This window comes from Heliangelus exortis, chromosome 6, assembly GCF_036169615.1.
Source record: "Heliangelus exortis chromosome 6, bHelExo1.hap1, whole genome shotgun sequence".
Classification (NCBI taxonomy): Eukaryota; Metazoa; Chordata; class Aves; order Apodiformes; family Trochilidae; genus Heliangelus; species Heliangelus exortis.
Genome location: NC_092427.1, coordinates 18,428,952 through 18,451,549, shown reverse-complemented (window position 1 = coordinate 18,451,549; position 22,598 = coordinate 18,428,952). Strand labels below are relative to the sequence as shown.

Below are 22,598 nucleotides of genomic sequence, written 5' to 3'. Positions count from 1 at the left end.
GTGCACATTTAAAGAAAAAAAAAAAAGAGGGAAGAATTGTTGTGGGATTTTTGAGGGTTGGTTGCTTTTTTTTTTTTCTCTGTAAATCAAAGTATATATGGCTTCTGCAGGATGAATTTGAAGCTGAAAAAAAGGCATCACTACAAGACAAGGAGCAGATGTTGATTCAGGAGAGGGAGAAGGCACAGGCTGCTCATCAAAAGGAGCAGGAGATGTTATCAGCCCAGCTACAGGAAAAAGCAGCGATAATTATCCAGGTGTGTGGAAAATACTTGAAACCTACATTTTAAATGTGCTTTTGTGGTTGTATTTTAGCACAGTGCTCTCACCTTGAGCACAGTGCTCAAGGTGCATATAAAGGGACTGTGTGTGTACTTACTTGGTATATTGGGCTGTTCTGTTGGGCCTTGGTATTTAGTGGGAAAACCAAGAGGAACACTAAGAATTTCCTCTACTGGAAGAAATATGTTACTGTTTCCTGCTCTTCATTCAGGATGTGATGAGAGGTGAGAAAGCTGGCAGGGGAGTAGAATGCTTTTCTACCCAGTAGATGTCTTGACTAATTTTTTCTCTTACTTTTGAGCCAAACTTTCTAACATGACAGTAGTAGTTTGGTAGAAAAATGCGGGGGTCAAAGTAGGTATATAGATACATACATATATGTATGTATTTATATATATCTTAGTGGGATGGACATGTCATCTAAACATATAAATATGAAGAGAGGGGACATTTTTGTTGAACATTGTTTTCAGGCAGAGTCTGTAAAGCAAAGAACACAGCTGACCAGCACTGATGATATCAGATCAGTTTGCTGATCAGGTTTGTGCACTATGATGTTAAAATGTTTTAGGATATTGCTTTGTCTTTGAGGCATAACAAGGAAAGCAAACTAAATTATGACCCCCTAAATGACCTAAATTATGACCTGATTTAAGTTTTTTACAAACGTTTTGCATTGCTTGTATGCACAGGGTCTGAATGCAAGTGAGACAACTTCCTGAAGCAAAATCATCAGAAAAGGAGAAGTAAAAAAATAACCATTAATTTTTAGTTTTACTGCTGCCCTTCATTTCTAGTACTTGTGGAAGCAGGCTCACATAACAGCAGACCACGAGTGTGTGAATATGTATGAAGTTATGAAGAGTTAAGATCAGTGGGTCCAGTTCATAGTTTAGGCAAAATAATGGACTTTGTTGCATTGTTACTGTGTTTCCCAGCTGGAAAAGAAATTGGAGTCTTTGAAGCGTGAAACAGAGGAGACCAACTCTGAACTGGAGACACTTCTCCAGCGGCGGGACAGAGAAAACCAAGAAGGAGGAAATTTGGTGGCCATGTTGAGATCTGATATTGAGCAGTCCAAGGATGAAAGGTTTGTATATCATGGGATATATAATGGCTTTATTTACAATGTTTTTTGAGGTTGTTTGTATTACCAGTCTTCTTACTAAGTACCTATCTTGATATGGAAAGGAGTAAGGTTGGCTTTTTTTTTTTTTTTTTTTTTTTTAATTTTGGGACTTTGGTGTTTTGGGGTTTCCACATTCTTTAATCTTGGAAAAAGCCAGGATATTAAGAAAACTTCTCGTTCATAGGAAACTTTCAGTACAATATAGATTGATCTATGTCATTGAGATGTGTGGATAGGAGAGAATCTGACAGTAGGTTCAGTGTCTTAAATAAAGTGCATGCAATTTTTGAAGTTCTTGATATGCTTTTTTTTCTAGGAAGAATCTGCAGGAGTCTTATCAGCATGTTTTGAAATTGCTGATTGAGATGGTGAAGTCCACAACTGCTGCTGAGGATCTTATCTGTAGCAAGATTGGTCTTTGCCTTGATGACAGTCTGGCTTCTGGAGATTCTAGAGAAGCTCACAGTATTATGGAAGAAATGGGATTCATGCAGTATTTCAAATCCAAAGAAAAGCATCACCTTGAAAAAGGTGAGAGAAATCTGTGTAACTAGAGGCAGTCAATTCACATTCTTAAAAAATGCCTCTTCATCTCCTTTTATATGCATGAGGTTCAGCAAGGGGTTATCTCTTTTTGCAGTGTTTTCTGTGTCTCTTCTGAAGCTGCCTCACACTTAGGATGGTGTCTGTCAGTGTTTTTTTTATTCATTTAGTAATGCAAATATTAAAATGTTGCTGGGAAAGGCCAGATGGATTATAGGGCAGGAAAGATGAACTTCGTGAATGCAGAGTTTCAGGCCCTGATGCCTAGCACAGTATTCCAAGCACTGAGTTATTGATGTGTACAGGTTTGTACCATGATGTGTATATATATATGAATATATATATATACACACACACACACATACATATGTATACACATATATATGATGTATATATATACCATACAGGTTTATACCTGATGTCAGTTGTTACCTGAGTGGCTGGCTAGTTCTGTGTCACTTTCCTGTGTGTTCAAATTGTTTGTTTTCAGCATATGAGCTGCTGGATGAAAGTCTCCCAGAACACAAACAGCTGTCTCCAGTGGCTGACGAGGAGTCTGAATTGAGCCAATACTTTTGTGAAAGTGTTTTTGCAAAGCCAGAACTGGCATGTGAAAATGAAGAAATGATAGAGAAAATTGGTCATCGTTTGCGCACTGCGGTGGAGAGACTTTTGGAACTGGTTACAGAATCAACTAAACAAGTAAATTTTTAAAATCTGTTCAGTTGTATAGTTATACATAGTTATAGATATGTAGTTATACTGCAAATGAGAACATGTGAAACATGTTTTAAGGCATGTGTATTTAGCACTTTGTAGGATTTGATATGTGAAGGAAAGCATTTTGTTCTGAATATATGACAATCTTATCAGCTTAGGGAGGCATGTGCATCCTCTACTCATTGCAATAGAAGTTTTGCCCTTATTGTATAATTTTTTTATAAATCAGACTTTCTTCTAGCAGATTGTATAGGAAGTCTGTAAGATAGCTGCCCTAAGTAGATTTAAACTAGGATTTTTAATATATAGGTGCTATCTTCAGAAGACCAAGTAAGTGTTAAGGTGTTCTGAGGGTTTTTCATTTTACTTCACATCAATACTTCTTCAACATTAAAAAGTAGGTTAAAGAAAACTCAGTCCCATGTTAAAATGGGGATATATAGACAGCATAAAGCAAACATCCTTTTAATTATATACTGTATCATTGTGATAAAAGGAGCTGAACTCGTTATCATCAGAGAATGAGAGTCATTTCCATAGTGAGTTTTTCAGTGTCTAGATGTTCAGCTTTGGGAAAAGAAGTTGGAGGTAGATTCCAGAGTACTGTATACATTTAGAAGATTGAATTTAGTGTTCAATAATTAGCTTGCTGAGTAAGGAACTCCTAATTTAAGAGTAAACATGGAGAGAGAATGTATCTGAAATTTATCATCTTGTGAGATATTTTGTGCAACCAAGAGGTGAGTGTGATACATATATTCACCATCTTCAGGAATCCCCTGTAGAATGAGGTACTTGAAATTGTGCTTTTGGGTACTGATGCTGGTTCCACTCCCATGTGGCTAGCTTGTAGTTAAAACACTTGCCCAAGCCATGGCAGATCTAGGTTCCAGGTCATAAGGAAAATATGTTTGAATGCAACTCATCCCTGTGAAATGGCCTTTCCACCAGAATAAGCTTAAATATCAAGTAAATGGGCATGGGACTGCTCTGTGTTCCTTTCCTTTCAACTTGATATATTGCATGTAGGGATAAATAGTCTCAGAGAACCGGTGACATACCTTGGAAACCTGATCACTTCACTGTCTGTTAAATGTGCCTGAAGTTTTTGTAGACTTTAAGTGCAAGGAGCCTTTGGATTTCAAGTGTCTCAGCAATTGTCAAGCTGAGCAGTTTAGCCTACAAGGGGGAATATCTGTATTCAAGCAAAAAAACTTCTGTGCCTAAGGAAGATCTGTTTCAAAAATACAGATATGAGAGTACAGGGGGTGCCCAGAGTGTCCAGGGGTTTTGGGCAAAGTCAACCTTGTACTAAAATGAAACTTCAAAACCTGAACCTTGATGCATAAACGTTATAAAAATAAATATTAAATATAAATATTAAGAGGGGTTTTGTTTAAATGGCTGTAGTATTGTTACGCTGCACATACGTCCAGGAACTGATGTTGGAGGAAATGGTTTACTTTTAGCTGGAGAAAATGCATGAAAACCACGCACAGTTTGAAGAAGAATTCAGCCGACGGAATCGGGAAACTGCCCAAGTGGTCAGTCAGCACCAGGAGCTGATGGAGTGCCTCAGTGAGCAAAGTGAGGCCAAGAATCAGCTGGCACTCGAGCTGCATAAAGCAGAGGGTAAGAAAATTAAGCCAGTATGAAGAGATTTCACTGTCTGTTGTTCCTTCTTGCAAATATCTGTAATGTGGTTTCTGTGTCTCTTGTTGTAGATTTGGCTGTATACAATGCATTTTCTGCATTTCAGATTACTAGCTTACTTGAAGTATGGGTCTTATCTTGGAAATTACTACTTAATTCTCTTCATGCATTTCCCTGGGGCAAGTGTGATAGTTCTTAGTCCTGTATTTATACCATTGACTGTGTGTGAAAAATACTGTTTTTTTAAAAACAATGGCTTGCATTCCTGTATGTCTAAAACGTGGAGCTTGGATTGTTGAAAAGATGATTTACTCCCATGGTCTACCTGTCTGACTTTCTTATAGCTCCTGCTCAACCCTTCCAATGTTTGGTGGTAGTTTGGTCATAAAGAGATTCTGTAAGAGAGAGGCAAAAAGGCTGTGGCCATTGATCTTGCTGCAATTGTAGACTCTCTGTATCATCAGTCTAATTTACTTTTTTGAAGATTACAACTTGAGGACTTTGCCTTCAGGCAGGAGAAACTTTGAGGGTTTCTGTGTCCTTTAACCTGAGGTTCTCTCCTTAATCCTGTCTGCTTTCCATTCCTCCTCTTAGTCATAGTCCTTTAGGCATATTTGGTATTTCCAAAACCCTTCTTCCTTCCTTTGCATGAATTGTTCCTGAATTTCTTTGGCTGTGAATATGAAACTTGATCCTCCTTTCTGGTGACTGTTTCTTTGAACCTCAGCACCCAGCAGAGGATGCCAGGCTATGAAATGTGAGGCGGTCCCAGGCCATCAAGGCTCAAAAAATTATCTCCTATAATCTGCATTCTAGGAGACATTTTGCGCCAGGGTAGCCTCATAAAATCTGTTAGAATACATTAACTGGTGCATTTTATTCTTGAAAATACTTCAAAAACTCTATCTACAGTGTAAATTTGTCATCTTGCACTTCTTCCTCTGTATTTCACCTTCCATTGTTTGCAAAAATGGTGTTTACTATATTTTAAAGCTGCTTTTTTTGTATAGATGAGTTTCTCTCTTGCCTTATTTGTGTTCTGACTTGGGATTTTAGGCATCATTGAAGGCTATGTTGCAGAAAAAGCTGCCTTGGAAGAGGCCTTGAACCTGAAAGAGGAATCTGAACGTCGCCTTGTTGTGGAGCTGGAGAGTATGCGTGAACGCTTCCAGGAGCTAACCCAGGAGCAAGCAATTCTGGGTGAGGAGTGGGTGAGGACACTGTTAGTGGAAAACAAAATCGTCCTCAGTCAGGACACATGGCCTGACATGTGTCAGTCTTTGGCCTCATGATTTAGTGAGCAGCTCAGTCTGGTACAGAGGCTAGCAGGGTCTTCCGTAAAAGCAGAAATTAAAATAAAGCAATTTTGCTTATCAGACAATATTACTCTTAGTGCAGGTTACTGCTGTAGTCTTACACTTAGTTAGAAATTAGAAGTGTCTGAGAAAATGAGGTGTGTATTAATTACAGGCAGTTCTTTGCCACAGATAATTAGCACTCAGTAACTGAGATGCTAATTTGACACCGCAGTCAAAGACAGGAGTTGGAGCTTCATAATTTTTAACTAAGGACTAAGGAGAGAGCTTAATAATGACAGGAGAAACAAAATATTCCTGGAAGGCTGACTGGAAAGATGTTAATGATCAAACTCTATCTCTTTGGGTTGAACAAACTGAATGATTTTGTGTTGGAGAGCATCAGGTGAGACAATGTAGTTGGCTTACATGCAAGATATTTTCTTGATTCACAGAAGAAAATTCAGAGATGGTACATGACTTACAGTATGCAGGAAGTTAGAACTAGGTTGTGCTGGTTCTTAATGATGAATCTGAGAGTCATTTAAATAGTATTATATAGTGTTGACTTCTTGAATTTGCAGCCTTAATATTGTTCTGGTACTTCTTGAGATTCTCACCTTCCAGTAGAAATTTTATTATTTGAGATCACTGCCTTTCCATTTCTGATAATTCCAATGTTACACAACACTCAGCAATGCTCCCACAATATCACCTTCAACTACAGTTTGCCCAGACCTTTACTGCCTGAGCAGGCCGTGTAACAGGTAGTTGTACACAGTGCATGCTTAGGTCAGAAATAAAGAGATCAAGAAACAGTTTTCCAATGAACTTCTCTGTTGTCATTAGTAAAGGGATGTAAAGGTCTAGGTTTCAAGATGTAAATCCAGAATTCTGTAGTATGGATATGTTTGATTAGACAGAGTCTGTATGTTGCCATTATCTTTCTGCTTCCCAGAAGCCTCTGATGTAGACTCCTGCCTGGCTTTCAGCCCTACTGTAGCTCTTCTCTGCCTCATGTATCTCCCCCTCCTCATCTTTTCTTCACCTTGCTTCTCTTCCCCTCTTTTCTGACTCTTGACTTCACCATTGCCCTGCTCTTGTGGGCTGCTATCTTTCTGTGCTCAACCTGTCAAATGCAGTGCTACTGAAATACTCAGGCTGCACTAAGAGTCATGGAATGGTTTTAGTTGGAAGGAACCTTTAAAGGTCATCTAGCGCAACCCTCCTGGAGTGAACAGAGGCAGCTTCAGCTACAGCAGAAGAGAACATTTCAGTTGGAAGGGATGTGTTGCAATCATGTAGTCCAAATGTCTCTTAAACACTGACAGGAGGGGGGGATTGGCCACAGGAGGGGGGGATTGGCCACCTCTCTAGGGTTTGACTGCCTTCTCGGTAAAGAAAGACTGCATGGTAAGTCCAAGCCTCTCCTGGCACAGCTTTGAACCATTGCACATGTTCTGTCACTGGATCCTAAGGAGAAGAACTCAGGACCTCTCTCTCTCCATCCCCTCTTCAGGAAGCTGCAGAGAGCAATGAGATCACCCTGCAACCTCCTTTTCTCCAAACTAGGCAAATGCAAATTCTTAGCTGCTCCTTGTAGGACATTCCTTCCAGCGGGATTAGGTTGCTCTAAGCCCTGTCCAACCTGTCCTTGAATGTTTCCAGGGATTGGGCAACTACAGCCTCTCTGGGCAACCTGAACCAGTGTTTCACTACTGTTATAAAAAAAATTCTTCCTTGCATTGTCTGAATCTATCCTTTTTTAGTTGAAAACCATCACCCCTTGTCCTGTTGATGTATTAAGGTGTGTAGTACTTGTGTTAGTGTTAAACGTTTTATCTGTCTCTGAACCTCTCCTATGATGACATCTTAATATCATTCTGTTACATCACAGGGAACTTGAATAATGATCTTATACAGGTTGTCCTAGCTTAGAGTCTATGATTGTTTGCCCCAGTAAGCAGAGGAAGAGGTGGGGGCAGACCTCTCTTCCTCAGGGGAAAGGCACTAAATGCATGTTGTGCTTGCTTTACAACAGTGATTAGGACCTTGTGTAGTGTATCCTGCAGGAAATGCAAAATAAGTCCATCAGATTGTTGAATGCAAGTATGTGTGTCATGGGTGTGCAAGACAGGTTACAGTCTGAGTCTGTGTCAGTGAGTTCTGCTGGACTGAATCCTGCTTTGAATCTCAATCAGGAACTAAGATGTTTGAGGCACTAATTACTCCATCTCCATCTGGGGAAATTTGCCAGAAGAGAACATTGATTGTCTTGGAAAATGCATAAGACAGTAGCCAAGATTGTTATGGCAAACTTGTATAGTTATGGTGTGAAACTATTTCTCTAGAAGCTCCTGTCCAATTACAGACGTGCATCAATGTGTGTCATTAGGAGAATTGTGTCTTAGTAAAGATGAAATGCATTTTTGCCAAATCTACACTATCTGTATTAATACAAGTTTTTAGTGCTTGAGAAGATGGAATGGATTGTAATATCCTATTCTTGTCTTGTATGTGTCTGTGTATTTCAATTTCTAGGAACACCTGCTGCAAATGTAGCACAAAAAGATGGTTCAGGTTTGTAACAATGAAGGATTTTTTTCTGGTTTGTGTTGCTGTAACACTGAGTGACTGAATTTAATTGATTTTATTTTTGACAAAGAGGAATAGTACTTCATAAATAGGCCAAATAAATTACTCGGGTTATAAATTTCTTGGTAAAAATAATTAACTTTTGTGATGCATCAGAAAGCAACTGAGACTATTCAATTAACTGATCAGTATTTAAAAGAAAAATATTTTTCTGCTTTTAGGCTTAAAATGTATTGTGCCTTTCTTTGTGTTCATGGGCTTTGGGTTTTTTTTGGTTTTTTTGAGAGGCTGGAGTCCATTGTAAGCTTGCTATAAGCATCTAATGATACACAGTGGGCTCTTAAAATGATTAAATTAGTCCCTTTTTCCTCTTTAGGGGGAAAAAATGGATTTGTGGTGATGTAAAATGGAGTGCTAAAAAAATACAGCCAAAGCTGAAGGAAGTTTAAGGGAGACTAGAGAAATGCTATTGAATGGCTAGGTAGAACAGAAATGGAGTGCAAAATGATGAGAGGCTGGTTATGGGAGGAAAGGTGAAACCAAAAACCAGCAAGAAGGTTCTGTAGAATTTTACAGTGACTTTGGAAGTCTAATACTGGGGTAACATTTGTAGATGCCAAATTGAAAGAGGCTTTTTTTCCCCTTCCCAAACTAAAGTGTGCCTAGTTATCTCCTAAGGAGCAAACATCCAGATCTGATGAATTAATAGTTCCCATGATTGTTCTGTGAGCTGGGTAAACCAGGACTCTCAAGTGAATGAAAGAATTGTCTAGATAAATTCCAGTTAAGAGTTAAAAAACTGCACTGGGCCCATTACTGTATTGTTATTCCTTCTCACCATTCACATATCCCTGAAATACTATTTTTATTTAATGTGTATTTGGTAGCCACCTCACTCCTGAAATTTGCTACTGCCTGCTCAATGAGAGGGAATGTTGAACTGAGCTGTTTGGGAGTGTTTGGGGACTGGTGTCCACATGGTAGCTGCAGTCCAGCTCTTGCCAGCAGCTCATTAGAACTTGAACAGTTGCTGAGCCGCCTCCCCCCCCCCAAATCATCCTCTTTCCCCCACTCCAGCCATCTGCAGTACTGTTCCTCTGGTTTGGAATTGTTTGTAGTGTGTGGAAAATACAGTAAATAAAAGCATTGTTTGGAATTGATTGACATGGCTTATTCCTTGCAAAGCTGATGTCTCTTTTTTGATGTGGAGTACTAATGTGAGTAGAATGGTTTCACTAATTCACTTAGAATGAAGCTTGGCATTTGCTAATGATGGTCTTGGCAGCAGGGAGGAGTGTGCCAGGGCATTACTAAAGTGGTATTGCATGATCTGAGCTAGCATTAATAAAATAGGTTTGTCCATGTGATCCAGTGTGTGATCTGGTGATCTATTTGTGTTGCTTGAAAATGTACTTATGCACTTGGGGAATGTGTGCTTAAAAAAAAATTTCAAATCAACAGATTGCTGAAAGAGACTACATTTACTCAGATTGTCAAAATTTGATACCTGCTTTCTATGAAATATTCTCAAGTCCATGTAGAATCTGCTAGTGTAATTGCTTTTTTCCTCATTAACTTGCATTTCTGTCTGAGGAGGATACCATGATTGTTTATCTGTTTTATCCAATGAATATCTTGTTGTTTAGAAAACAATAGTGTTCCTTATAAAGATAAGGAGTCAGCTCAATTATGACCATGTTTCTTAGGATATAGAAGGAAAACCTACTGTGCTTGTCCTCACATACACAGTATACCCTGCCCTCCTCTGGACACAGTGTGTAAGCAAGTACAGTAGAGTCCTATTTTATTCTGATTTCCTGCCTAGCAGCACACAGCACTTGGTAAAAGATTTCCTCTGTGGTGCAGCTATAGCTGGGATCCAGACTCCTAAAGGACTGCAGCTTTCTTCTGTGCTGTGTTTCAGCTTTGGATAGCTTATCTCTGCATCTCATGGCTGTTACAGCTCCACATGGGTTGTGAGAGAAATTACTCTGGAGAAGAGTCTTCATTTACCTGCTTGTGTTCTGCCAGGGCTTGGGTCTCATCTACAACTCCACAAGCTTTGATTAGGAAACTTGAAGCTCAGTTTGAGTGATTATTTAGCAGTGTGCTGGAAAAAGTCAGGAGTGTGGCACAGCAATGGTGCTGGTTTTGTTACTGTGTAGGTGTATGAGGTACCCACCAGGTAATTGTGAGTCTGCAAAACTGCTGCTCAGAGGGAAATGCCACTGGAATGTACTGGTGGATTATCAGTCAAAGGCAGAAAGGACTTACCAGGAGTAGAGCTTTCTTAGATACATAGGCTGTGAGTATATCTCTAACAATTCTTGAGTCCTTTTTATCATAAAATCCCAGACTGGTTTGGATTGGAAGGGATCTTAAAGCATCATTCAGCTCTTTTTGCTTTTGTCAGTCAAGTTTTTTCTTCAGCTGATGTGTGTCACACTCTCACATGGGCAATGTACACTTAAGGTGTGCATCTCAAAGAATTCAAGTGACTGCTAAGCATCTTTTTGCCTATTTCTATTTCTTTCAAAAGCTACCATGGGTGCTTTGCAAAACTGACAAACTTAAGTAATCCAGTACAATTCCACATCTGCTTAGTTTTCTTTTGCTCAATTAACCTATATGCTTTATCTTGCATGTTTTAATATTTTCTTTAAGGAGAGAAAGTATAATTGCTAGAGTAAGAGACCAGGGAATAACAGGGTTGCTGTGGACCTTGAACTCATGTTGTCCATATTTCTGTCCCAAACCAGAATCTACTTTACTTGTTTCTCTTTGTCCAGCCTTTGTTTTTGTGTTCAAGTTATTTTTAGCTAAATTCACATTAAAATAGCTTTGCTCTAGGTGCATTCACAGTAAAGTCTTGGCTTGGGTCTTCTAAAAGGTGTATTCAGTGTATCCAGCTGATGGGAAATGCAGTTTGTGGGTATAAATCAGCTCTTTAACTTACATAAACTTCAGCTATGTGCATTTTCATAGTTGTGGTATTTTTTTTTTTCAGTCTGTATAGAGCAAATATGTGCTGTCCTTCCCTTGAGTGTTTCTTTCCTTTGTCACCTCAGAATTGGACTCTTTTTTTTTTTTTTTGTAAGCATGACTGGATGTTGGAGGTGTAAGAGGGCTCTTGGCATGGCAGTTTGGGGGAATTGAGAAATCTATGCTGAATGGCTTTAGTGGGAAGAGATTTGAAGTAGGATGGAAATTTGGGATGGCAAGGGTGGCAAGGTTTTAGGACAGAGCAGTGAAGGATGGGGTGGTTGGAAGGATGCATATGAGAAGCCCCACAGTGGAGTGTGGGGCTTAAGTTTAGGGGTGGAGCACATCTAGAATGGAGTGAATAGCACACTTAGAGTGGAGTGAATTTGGAGGATTGAGGATCTGGCATGGTTTGGAAAGAACCTCTGGGACAAGAGGAATGTGAAACAAGCTGAGAGGGCAAGGACCAAGGGAGGTGATTTGAAGGACTCCTGGTTAGATGGGGTGGAGTGCTCTGGAATTGAGGTCTCCAGGAGTAAAGATGAAAACTTTGTGTGCCCAGAATGGGTGCCAAGATTCACTTTGGGATTGACAACCCATGTACTGTGTTAGTGTGTTGTACAGGAGTCTCACCAGAGATGGCTTTCAGAGATGCAATGGGCAGCCAAATATCAGCTTCCTTTTGTGTCTCTTGCCATCTCGGGCAATGTTTCTTTGCTTTTGGTGTTGCCCAAAGTGCCTCAATTTAACCCCATTTTAAAATCAAATTGATTTTTGTACTTTGGACTAACTTTTGTCAGTGTTATAATTGTTACAATTTTTGTGTTCTTGTTCAGGTCTACTCAAGGAAGTAGAATTTTTAGCAAAGGAGAAACTAGAGCTTCAGTGTCAGGCAGAAAAGGACCATTCCAACTTACGCTCTCAAATGAAAGTTTTGGAGGTGGAACTGGAAGAACAGCTGCACAGTAATCAAGATCTGGCTACACAGCTATTGGAAGTTGCTGAATTAAAACAGCAAATTCAAGTTCTTGAGAAACAGCTTAAAAACCAGCGGCAATTCATGGATGTAAGCAAGCTTGGTACCACAGATCCATGGTTTTGGAGGTTCCTAAAATGAGATTTTCTGTTTTGTTTGAAATCAAGCCCTTGATTTTCTAATTGAGCATAAGAGTAGCCTTTTTTCCGTTCTTTCTGATAAAAGAAGGTAGTTATAAAATTCCCTCTCTGTAGTATTACAAGATTATTTTTTCTTAGTTGATAATTGTTCTTTTATGTATATTGGAGTAAAAAGTTTTCCTGTCTTGTACTTGTGGCTATGCTTTGAGAACTACTAAAAGGTGTTAATTATTTTTAAGTCAGCATAGTATAAAAAGCAGACACCATTCTTGAACTCAGTATATTAATAAAATTAAGATTTTTCCTAAAAAAGACTTTAATTGTCTCTGACTGGATTTACAGGAACAAGCTATAGAAAGAGAACATGAACGTGATGATTTTCAGCAGGAAATTCAGAAACTGGAAGATCAGCTAAAACTTTCAGCAAAATCACAGACTTCTGGAGAGACCAGAGAATACAGGGTGAGTAAAAGCACACTTAGTGGCCAGAGGAGTTTGTCTACTACAATTAAATACCAAAACCTATATCATCTTAGGGGACTGGCTCTTGAGACTTTTTTTTTTTTCTCCTCTGCTGTCACCCAGGGAGCACATTTGCCCTCAGCTTACTTTACCACATTTAGGTAGGGAGAGTGTACTCAGGTTGTTTCTTCTGTAAATAGAAATAAATGTTGTATGTGTATTACAGTAGTTTCACAGCCTGTGACGCTGTTTTAAATTACTGAGAAGGACAAGAATCCACACTGTGCTCTACAGGGTCCTAATGTGTTTGTTTCTTCCAGCTATATTAGCTGTAATAAGATATGTTCTTTGCCTGCATGCTTTGTCCCATTTAAGTTTGTCAATCAGTCTTTTTTACAAATTTTCATTTGTTTGATGCTTATTTTCAAAGATTAACTTTTGCTTTTTTGTTTTTGTTTGTTTCCCCATATATAAATGAATATTATACAGAACTATGAATTGATTCTACAGGTATGGAAAACGGCATGAATATCTCTTTAACCTCTTTCCTTGTCCTCTCAATTCCTTCTGTCCATTAGATCTTTCTTGGATTTTTTCCTGTTCTTGATATGTCAAGTCTCTTTCAGCTTGACTTGGAGATAGAAGGACACATGTTTTAGGGTGGCAGAATTCTTGCAGGGAGTGAGGAACTGCTTTCAACTTAATTTCCTGTACACAAGTGTATCAGTCTCCTGGCTTCTTGCTCAGATGCATTACAGGCAATTATTGTATAAGAGCTTTTTGGTTTGAAAGGAGAAGTGTAAGAAGAGTTTGGAGTGTGAAACAAGGGTCATAGGATTACAGTGATAAGCTGTGCCTTACCTAGCCTTCAGGTTTTGCCTCTGGCACTGCTCTTAAAATGTGTATACTTAATTTCATTTCCATCTAATCATTTAGGTACAGGTTATGAAATGCTGTACTTCAGTACTAGAGAAGCAAGCATTGTAGGAACAACTGAAGCTTTGTTAAAATGAATTTTCCATGCTGGCAGGCACCTGATTGCCAGTTGCCTTCTGTAACCTCTGACAGGACTTCATTAGGCTTCTTAAGAAGTAGAGTAGTATCATTCTGCTTAAGTCTCTGCTTCTTAATTGCATGAATGGGATTCCCTGGCACTGAGGTATTCTCCATACATTACATACACAGCCTATGTGCTATTTACACTGTGCTGAAGAGCAGAAAAAGAAGGGCAATGTTTTTGTTTTGAACTTGCTGAAGAGCTGTTTGTATCTCTGTGACAGCCTTTCCATTATTCCTGGGAATACAGAATCATAAAGAAATACATACATCAGGTTACTCAAGATATGTGAAAGGCCACAACTTGATTTCTATCCAGGGTGTTAGGTGAATGACAGTTAATTACTGGTGTCCCTTGTTGCTTAATAGAAATGAAGAGTCAAAAAAATTAAGACCATCTGTTGTAATTTTGCAACCTCTCTTGGAAAGGATTAGATTTTAATTGGAGAAAAGCACAGAAGCAAGGTCACTCAGCACATGAGATTTGTGGATATAGTGAGGTATGCACACAACTTGTGCCCAAGTAGATGTCAGGATTTATAGTTGTTTAATGCAGCTGTAATTGCTTAACAAATCCAATCAAGTCAACTTCTAATCCCTGCATGTAGGAGTTGCAACAAATTCATGGTTGTTCTCTCTGCTCCCATCTAGGCTCAAAGTATATATGAGTAGGATTATTTTGCAAAAAGAGTCCTGGATGGTACTGGAAGCTACAGGAGTATACCATGAGGGTGAAAGTTGCTGCAGTTCTGGAGCACACCTGCACACTAAGCTTCCTATAAAATGCAGTATTAAAACCCACGTTTTTTGTGTGGAATGTGTCTCAAATTCTGGGATTCTGCTGCCAAAATTTTGTAGCATTAGAAAGTTCTAGCCTCCTGAAAATTTTTTTTATACTGAAAAGCTTTACTCTAAAAGCCGCTGTTATGCTTCATACTTGATTAATTGCTGATGAGATGGGAAGGGAATAAGATGTATACATAAATAAGATAATGTATTTATGCCTGTAAGCAGTTGAAAATGTAATGTTAAACACTTCTGGTATCCTTAAATAGTCTGATACTCTCCATACTTACTAATTTGTCTAAATTAACTATTCTTCTGCATTTTGCTAGAAGGTCTTTTTCTGCTTTAGTAATATCTGTATGTATCTGTTCTATATTAGTACCAAGAATGTTTCTAATATTGAATTGGAATCAGCATAAGTGTCAATTCAGACACTTATTACTGAACAATATTTATTTTTTTTAAATGTTGTCTTATTTGCTACTCAATACCGAATTATTTCTCCTTTAGAAGGTTTCCTGTTGCTTTTCTATCTGAGCTTGCTTTCAGTGTGCTCAATGACTTTATCCCTTCCAATGTACTCTGTCACACTGGGTTCTCTCCTGCCTTTGCTACCCACGAGCTCCTAGCCTTGCCTTCACCTTAATTACTGGGATGAATGAGTGACAGTTTTCCTGCAGTTCTGTGCATGATTGGATCTCAGTGAGCTCAAATGCCAAATTGTTATGCTCTTTGTATCTAAGCAATTTTTGGGAAAAGGACCTGTTCTGTGTTGGCTACTGTAAATCTGCTTTGCAGGTGTTGAGTACATTATGATGGATATTTATCTTTCCATGCTTGGCATCTTCCTTTAAACTGGATCCCCTTTAATTAATGGAAGAGGATTCTGTGGTTACAGAAATACATCCAATGCTATTAGTAATAATTGATGTAAATCTTTTTTTTTTTAAGTCTTAAAAACAATCAAAATAACCCCACACCACAAGGCCACTTTTTTATTACCTCTGGCTTGTGAGAATATGCCTTCATCCAGCACTTTGCTAGAATGCTGCAAATATTGAGAGAGTAATCAAATTAAGAGCTGATGCATTTGGAAAACAAGATTGCAGAAAGTTACTTTTTCATCCTTTCTGTCCACTTCTGATTTTACTTTCATCTGGGATTTTAGCATAGTTTAGTCTGTAGTACCACCTTCTTTGCCATGAAATTACTCTTGCTCCTAACTGGAATTCAGTTGTATTGCCTGAATATCTGTATGATGTGATTTCTGTATAGGTGGAAACTTTGCAAGCAGAAATAAAAGAGAAGATGGATGGTTACAATAAGCTGTTGTTAGAAAAGGAGCAAAAACAGCAAGAAATTACAGCTCGTGATCAAGAGATAGAAAAGCTGGTGGCACAGGTCCGAGAACTGGAGCAGAACAGTGCTGAAGTCTCTAAAACTGTACACTGCTTGGAACAACAAGTACAAAAAATGAAGAAAGTGGAAACAGAACTAAAACAAGTAATTTTTTTTATACTTACTTAAATATAGGTCTCATTATGCAGACAGTGTCCTTATGGGGGATGTAAGTGACTGTGCTATGGTGTTGGTTGAGACTGTCCCTGGTGCACCTAGTGGTGAGTTAAACTGTTGCATTAATAGCAGCAGAATATTGCAGAGTTTTTAACACACTCTATGAATCATAAGCCTTATTATTGTGACTACTTGGATCATGTTTGCATGAATCAGCTGCTCTTTTGCTCCTCTGGAAGTTTCTGAGAAGATAGTGTCACTGATTGTTAAACACTGTGGATCCTTAATAAGCAAGTTTCAAATCCTGTTGTCCAAATAGGTACTTTGCTCCTGCTGAGTGTCTTCAGAGCCAGATCTGTGTGCCATAATACAAAATTTTTATTGCTTTGTTACTGCTACAGATCAAATCACAGCTTAGAGCTAAGGATTACATGCCATTTAGTAAAGTATTTGTCTTTTACCAAACTTCTTATTTACTTTTTCCACCTTCTTAAATAACATGTCCTTGGGTAATTATTGTTGATGTGTCTGTCAAACTTGAAGATTTTAATGGTATTATTTAAATGAAATGTACTACTTTAATTGCTAATTCTGTAAATATTTGCTGCTATTATTTTTAATTTTAAAAACACTGTACAAAATATTTTTTGTTTTAGCTTTAGCTAGTGTGATGTAGACCAGTCAGTCTTAGTTTATTAGGTGCCGTTATTCCTATCTATTTGGTACTTGCAAGATTGCATCTGGAGAACTGTTACATTTCAGTCTCCCTTGTAGAGGGAAGGGCATTGGGATAGAGGAGCAAACCTATCAAAGGACCTCTGAGGTGGTGAGAGGGCTACAGCTAAGAATTTTTAAGGGAAAGCTAAGAGAACAGGGCTTCTTTAACTTTGTGGGGATTTTATTGTAGCTTAAAACCACGTAATATGAGGTTATAGAGCAAATGGAGTCAGACTTGAAGGTGCCTGGTGAAAGGATGAGAAGATGCAAGCATAAACTGCAACAAAGGAAACTCCAATTAAATAGTAGGGGGAAATGATCGTATAGGGGGCAGATGAATGTTGAAAAAGGAGCTCAGAGTGGCAGTGGTGTCTCTTACTTGGAGGTGCTCAGAATTCTGCTGGTCAAGGTCCTGAGCAGAGCCAAGTTGGTTCTGCTTTGAGTATGAGATTGGACCTGAGAGCTCTAGAGGGCTGTCCCAGCATAAGCTCATCTGGGATTTTATCCAAACATACTGAAGCCCATTATCTTTCTGTCTGGTTTGTCATGGAATGATTTGAGTTCATGATACTGCTGTTGGCAAGTTGCTCTTTTCTCTGAAATATTTGCTTTCTGTTAAACAGCCTTTCTTTATCCATGCAAATTCAGAATATTCATTTAGCCCTCTGAATGTCCCAGGAAATTGACCTCTCTTTAAAATCCTAAATAAGCCAAATTCAATAAGATAAATTTGGACTGCTTTTTTTTTTCCTCGAAGAGACTGATTCATTAGTTTTGAACAAGGTTATGCTAACTGTAGGCATTGTAACAACTTGTCTTGAAGCAGTTTTGTTCGATAAATAAGTGCCAATGGAGCTCTAAGAATGATCACATACTGTGAAATTCCTCAGTAAAAATATGCTTGATGCTAATGGCAATCAGGTATTTTTATTGTTCCCCAAATGCCAACATATGAAAAAGGTAGGTATTGCAGCTGAAGGAGCTAATAAAAAAGAGGTTAGGGAAGAGTAATTCTGAGAAGAAAATGGCATCCTTTTGTGAAGAATACTGACTCACAGCTAGCAGGTACAGTTGTCCTGCCATGGTGCATGGGACAGATCTTTGTGTTCTTCTGGTCCAAGTCCTTTCAGCTGTTCAGGTTGTTGGTATTTAATGTTGACACTTTGGCTTGAGGCTGTGGAAATGGGCCTTATTTAGGGAGTCTGCTGTCCTACAGATTTTCTCACTTGTGAAAGAAGATACCACAAAATCATTTCAGTTGGAAAAGACCTTTAAGATCATTGAGTCCAACTATAAACCTAATGCTGCCAAGTCCACAATTACAGCATGTCCATAAGCACTGTTTTAGTGTGCTTGGAATATAGAAAAAGGATGAGTAAGAACAAATGGTCTCAAAATAATTGTATATTGGAACCTTTTGAGTAGGAAAGAAAATAGATATGCTCTTGAACCATGCTACAAGGCAGGTCTGAGTTTCAGGCCACTAGACTGTATCTGGTTGGACATCCAGAAGAAGGTTTTACAATGAAGTTGCATTACATAAAGCTCTGTTTTTTGCCTGGGTTGCTGCTTGTTTTTGCTGGGTCACTGTAGCAACCTCAGGACTTAGCAACTGGAGACTGCAAGGAAAAACTTAACTCTTGTGTGTTGAGCCCTGCTGACACTGAGAGCCATGGCAGAGTTGCAGCTCTGCTGTCCAGTAAATGCTGAAACATCTGAGGTAAGGCAGAGCAGTTCTTCAAGAATCTGGATTTGTGATTGGAGGTTTTTTGCCAGTGATCAAGATGAGCTTTAAAATGGTATGGATTATGTCTTGTTTTGGTTTATATCATCTAAAAATCAGGCTCTGTTGTTGCTTGGGTTTCATTGTTATGTGAGGTCTTTCATGTATGGCTACAGGATACCTGAAGGGCTGGTTAGTGTCATAGGTCCCCCATAATGATAGGAAGAGTTTTCATTTTTCTCTTTAGAACAAAAATATTTCTGTGATAGCTTTTTTTTCCTTAAAAAAAAAAAAAAAGTGCAGGTGACTACCCTCGGAATGGGCCAGAAAGCCAGTTTCCTGGAGCTAGTGGTTGGCATTCAGATGGTCTGTTTAGTAGTATGGACCTGAAGGTTTGGGCAGCTTCTTTAAATGCCTGTTCTTGGGCATGCTGTTTTGATACTGTGATACAGTGTTAATGTTGTCATTGATTTTTTTAAATTTTATTTTATTAATTGATGCCCCTTTCACTTTAAGTTGAGAAGATGCTATTCATGTACTCTGTAGGGTAAAGATAGTAAAAATTTTTGGCAAATCATATGATGAGTCTAAAATAACCCTTCATCTATAGCTATGTTTATTGAGCTCTGTGCAGAATAAGTGTTGAACAGCAGTTTTCTTGGCCAGTTTTCCTTTATTCTAATAGATAGATATCTATATTCTTGCTGTCTGGACAACTTCCCAAGTGAAGCTTTCCTCCTTGGACTGACCCAGCTCCTCAGAAGGACTATAAGAGAAAAAAGGACCAAAAGAGAGGCTTTTAAAATAAATAAATTGAAGTAGGGTAGCCTGACAGACCACAGATCTGACAAACTTGTTGGTGCTTCACATTCTGACGTGGTGTGATGGTTTTTGTAGTAGGTTTTTGATCCACCCAAAATTCTCCATCTTTCACTTTCCTTCTCCTACATTTAGTTTGGCGAATGTATGGTGTCATAATAAATGTGGAAATGGCTGCAAGAATGAGGTGTTTGGTTTTACATTGTGTAATTGAGAAAGTATAATATGTCACTGAATGCTTAATTGTCAGAAGTTGTTAAAACTTGGGTTAGAAAAAATTAAGGGGTTAAAACTTAAGTGAGCTAAAACCATTAAGTTGTTTTGCATTCCTAGTTCTGTATATAGGCCATTGGGATCAGGTACTTACACTGGAGTTTGTCAGACATGGTAAAGTATTCTGTCAGGATTGTTCTGTTGGGTGGGTAGGTATATTGACAATTAATTCTAACAAGAAAAAAAAATGTTTTGCAGGATAAGGACGCGTTACAACAGCAGCAGTACAATAACCTGCTTCAGATCTCTGCCCTGCAGTCTAAATTGGATGAAGCCAGGCACAAGGTAGCACCTGATGTCAGTTCTACCCCAGGGCTGAAGGAGCAGCTACAAGCAGAGCAGGAAGCACTTCAGACCAGAGAGAGAGAGGTAAGAATTTGGGGAGAGTCCTGAAAACTGAAGAACTGCAGAAAAATTTTGTGCTGACCTGTAGCTGGGAACTTAAGCCATTTAGAAACCCAGTGACTAACGTTACAGTAAATGTGTCTTCTTATTCAGTGTTCTCTATGCTTTGATGTTAACTAATCTTCCTTTCCTTTGCTTGGTTCTCTTTTGTCACCCCTTGTTCATCCATTTCCCCTCTCACTGGAAACTGTCTTGTGGTGATTCATATTAACTTTGAGACTGATGAGCATCTGTTGTAAACTGATTTTCCTTTCCTTCCGAAGTTGGAGTGGAAGGTACTTGTATTGTTGTTCAACCTTGAGCAATAATTCCTTAAGAACAAGAGCAACAATTTATCTGTAGTGGTGTTGTCTGACCACCTCTGTTTTGTGAGCTGGAGAACATTACCAATGAGTACTTGTGCCTAGTTAAGTTGAAATGCAGTGTAATGGGTCACATTATTGAATCTTTTATTAGATTTACATGCACACATGCTTACACACACAACCCTGTATGTTTATGTAATATTACATAATTATTAAACTATCTGTAATATATATACAGTCCAGTTTAGGAGGTGCAAAGAAAAAGGTGGGTGATTCAATTGTGCACCATTGTTTCAAGAGCAGTAAGAGAATTTTTTTTTTTCCGAATGGAAGTTCCAGTTCTCATGAAACCTGTCTTCAAGAGGCACTGAGACTGTCTCATTGTCAATGCCCTTGTACTTTGCTATCCATTAAGGCAAACAGTTATAAAAGATGCAAGTGACAAGATCACCATGTTTCCAAATAGCTCTTTGCTCTCCAGCTTTCAAACAGCTGCAAGCAGAGAAATGTGTAGTTATTGACACTTTTAGGCTGAAGGTCCAATGCTCAGAGCTTTTTTGATTGTTGTGTTAATGGACTAATCACTGCTAAGTTCTGTTTTCTATGAGAATGAGGAGTTGTGATTGTTAACTGCTCACAAATACATTTGACATCAAATGCAAACGTGTCTCCTATTATTACATAAAACTGTGGTCAAGCCTTGATTGTTCAGAACATAAATTAAACTCTCTTTGTGAGCGGTTAGATTATTATTCTTTTAAAAAGAAAATGGAAAAAACCTTTGCAGTACTTTGGTTTCACAGCTGAGGAATTTGAACACCTTTTTTGTATGTCAAGTATTTCATCAATGCAAATTGATTAGAGAGTTTAAATCATGGAATTTGCTGAAGTTACTTGCTCTCAGTAAAAAAGATGAATGAATTTTTCTCTTTTCTGCTTAAATAAGAGGACTTAATTGAAACAAGTATGTGTTTTCTTCTTTTTAGATTGCAAGCTTATTAGACCAACTAGAACAATATAAAGATAATTTGATCAGTAAAAGTGAGGAGATACTGCAGCTGAACTTGCAGTTAGAGATGCAAAAAAACCTTAGCACTTCCACCATCAGCCAGCTTCAGTTAGAGAATGCACACTTGAAGGTAGGTTTCTTTGGCTTTAGTGTGCACCTTTGGAGACCTCCTTTCTTTAGTATTGTTGCCTTCATCTTGGGATGTTATAAAGAGACACTTACTGTGTTTCTTTTGCCAAGCTGAATATCGCATAGCTGGTACAAGGCTAATGCTACAAGGCAAAGAACAAAACCTTCCTGATACTCCAGATTCATGCTTACGGCATTATCTTCTACACTGCTTTGATTTAAATAAAAAGCTTAGATTTTTCTAGCCCATACAGATTATAAATTACAGTGTTGCCATTTAGTGAACACTGTTGGCAGTTTTGTGTGCATTCCTGACTTCTACCGTGTTACAAATGTTGTGAAGGAACAAGCTGTAGGACTAGAGGAAATGGCCTCAAGTTGTACCAGGGGAGGTTTAGATTGGGTATTAGGAACAATTTCTTCCCTGAAAGGGTTGTCAGGCCCTGGCACAGGCCTGAGATGTGGTGGAGTCATTATCACTGAAGGGATTAAAAAGCCAAGTAGATGTGGTGCTGAGGGATGTGGTTTGGTGGTGGATTTGGTAGTGCTGGGTTGATGGTTGGACTTGATGATCTTAAGTTGTCTAAAAGACAACTTGATGGTTGTCTTTTCCAACCAAAGCAATCCTGTGATTCTAAGTTAAAACGTGGATTGATTGTCAATCTGGCAACAAGAGTATTTCTCTTAGCTTGAAAGCTGTGAAATGTGACAACCTAATCCAGTGGTACAAATCTAAACAAAATAGCTGTGGTTGTGTTTTGGAGTTTTTTAACATTACAGTAAGGAGAGAAATGTGTTTCAATAAAGGCCTTGGTTGTTTTCTGCTGGGAGAGAAAGTCAGTTCTTTCTAATGAGATAGCTGTTTTTCCTCATCAGGAGGATCTAACAAAACTTCATGAGAAGCAAAATGAGGACCTGGACACTCGTGATTCCTCAGCTTTGTCATTCCCACAAGCACTACTTAAAGAAAAAAATCAAGAAATTGATCACTTGAATGAGCAGCTGAAGAGGCTTGAGCTTGAGCTAGAGAATACTCTGGAGAACAAAGTAAGAGTACTTACTATATGTACAAAGCTTGATTTTT

At 38.5% G+C, this 22,598-nt stretch overlaps 1 protein-coding gene across 15 annotated transcripts in view; it reads left to right on the top strand.

Moving 5' to 3' along the window:
• Positions 1-22,598, top strand: part of PCNT (pericentrin) — an 87,077-nt gene that overhangs the window by 37,435 nt on the left and 27,044 nt on the right. For 6 of the 15 annotated variants that reach the window (XM_071746936.1, XM_071746945.1, XM_071746933.1 and 3 more), the window contains 14 exons: positions 111-257; positions 1,221-1,372; positions 1,728-1,942; positions 2,445-2,656; positions 4,144-4,306; positions 5,384-5,527; positions 8,164-8,202; positions 12,036-12,265; positions 12,658-12,777; positions 13,267-13,287; positions 15,895-16,122; positions 19,865-20,035; positions 21,363-21,515; positions 22,391-22,561. In XM_071746936.1, the coding sequence (XP_071603037.1) occupies positions 111-257; positions 1,221-1,372; positions 1,728-1,942; positions 2,445-2,656; positions 4,144-4,306; positions 5,384-5,527; positions 8,164-8,202; positions 12,036-12,265; positions 12,658-12,777; positions 13,267-13,287; positions 15,895-16,122; positions 19,865-20,035; positions 21,363-21,515; positions 22,391-22,561 (2,166 nt within the window). The remainder of the gene's footprint in view (positions 1-110; positions 258-1,220; positions 1,373-1,727; positions 1,943-2,444; positions 2,657-4,143; positions 4,307-5,383; positions 5,528-8,163; positions 8,203-12,035; positions 12,266-12,657; positions 12,778-13,266; positions 13,288-15,894; positions 16,123-19,864; positions 20,036-21,362; positions 21,516-22,390; positions 22,562-22,598) is intronic. The other 9 variants (XM_071746946.1, XM_071746937.1, XM_071746944.1 and 6 more) reach the window with 7 other exon arrangements.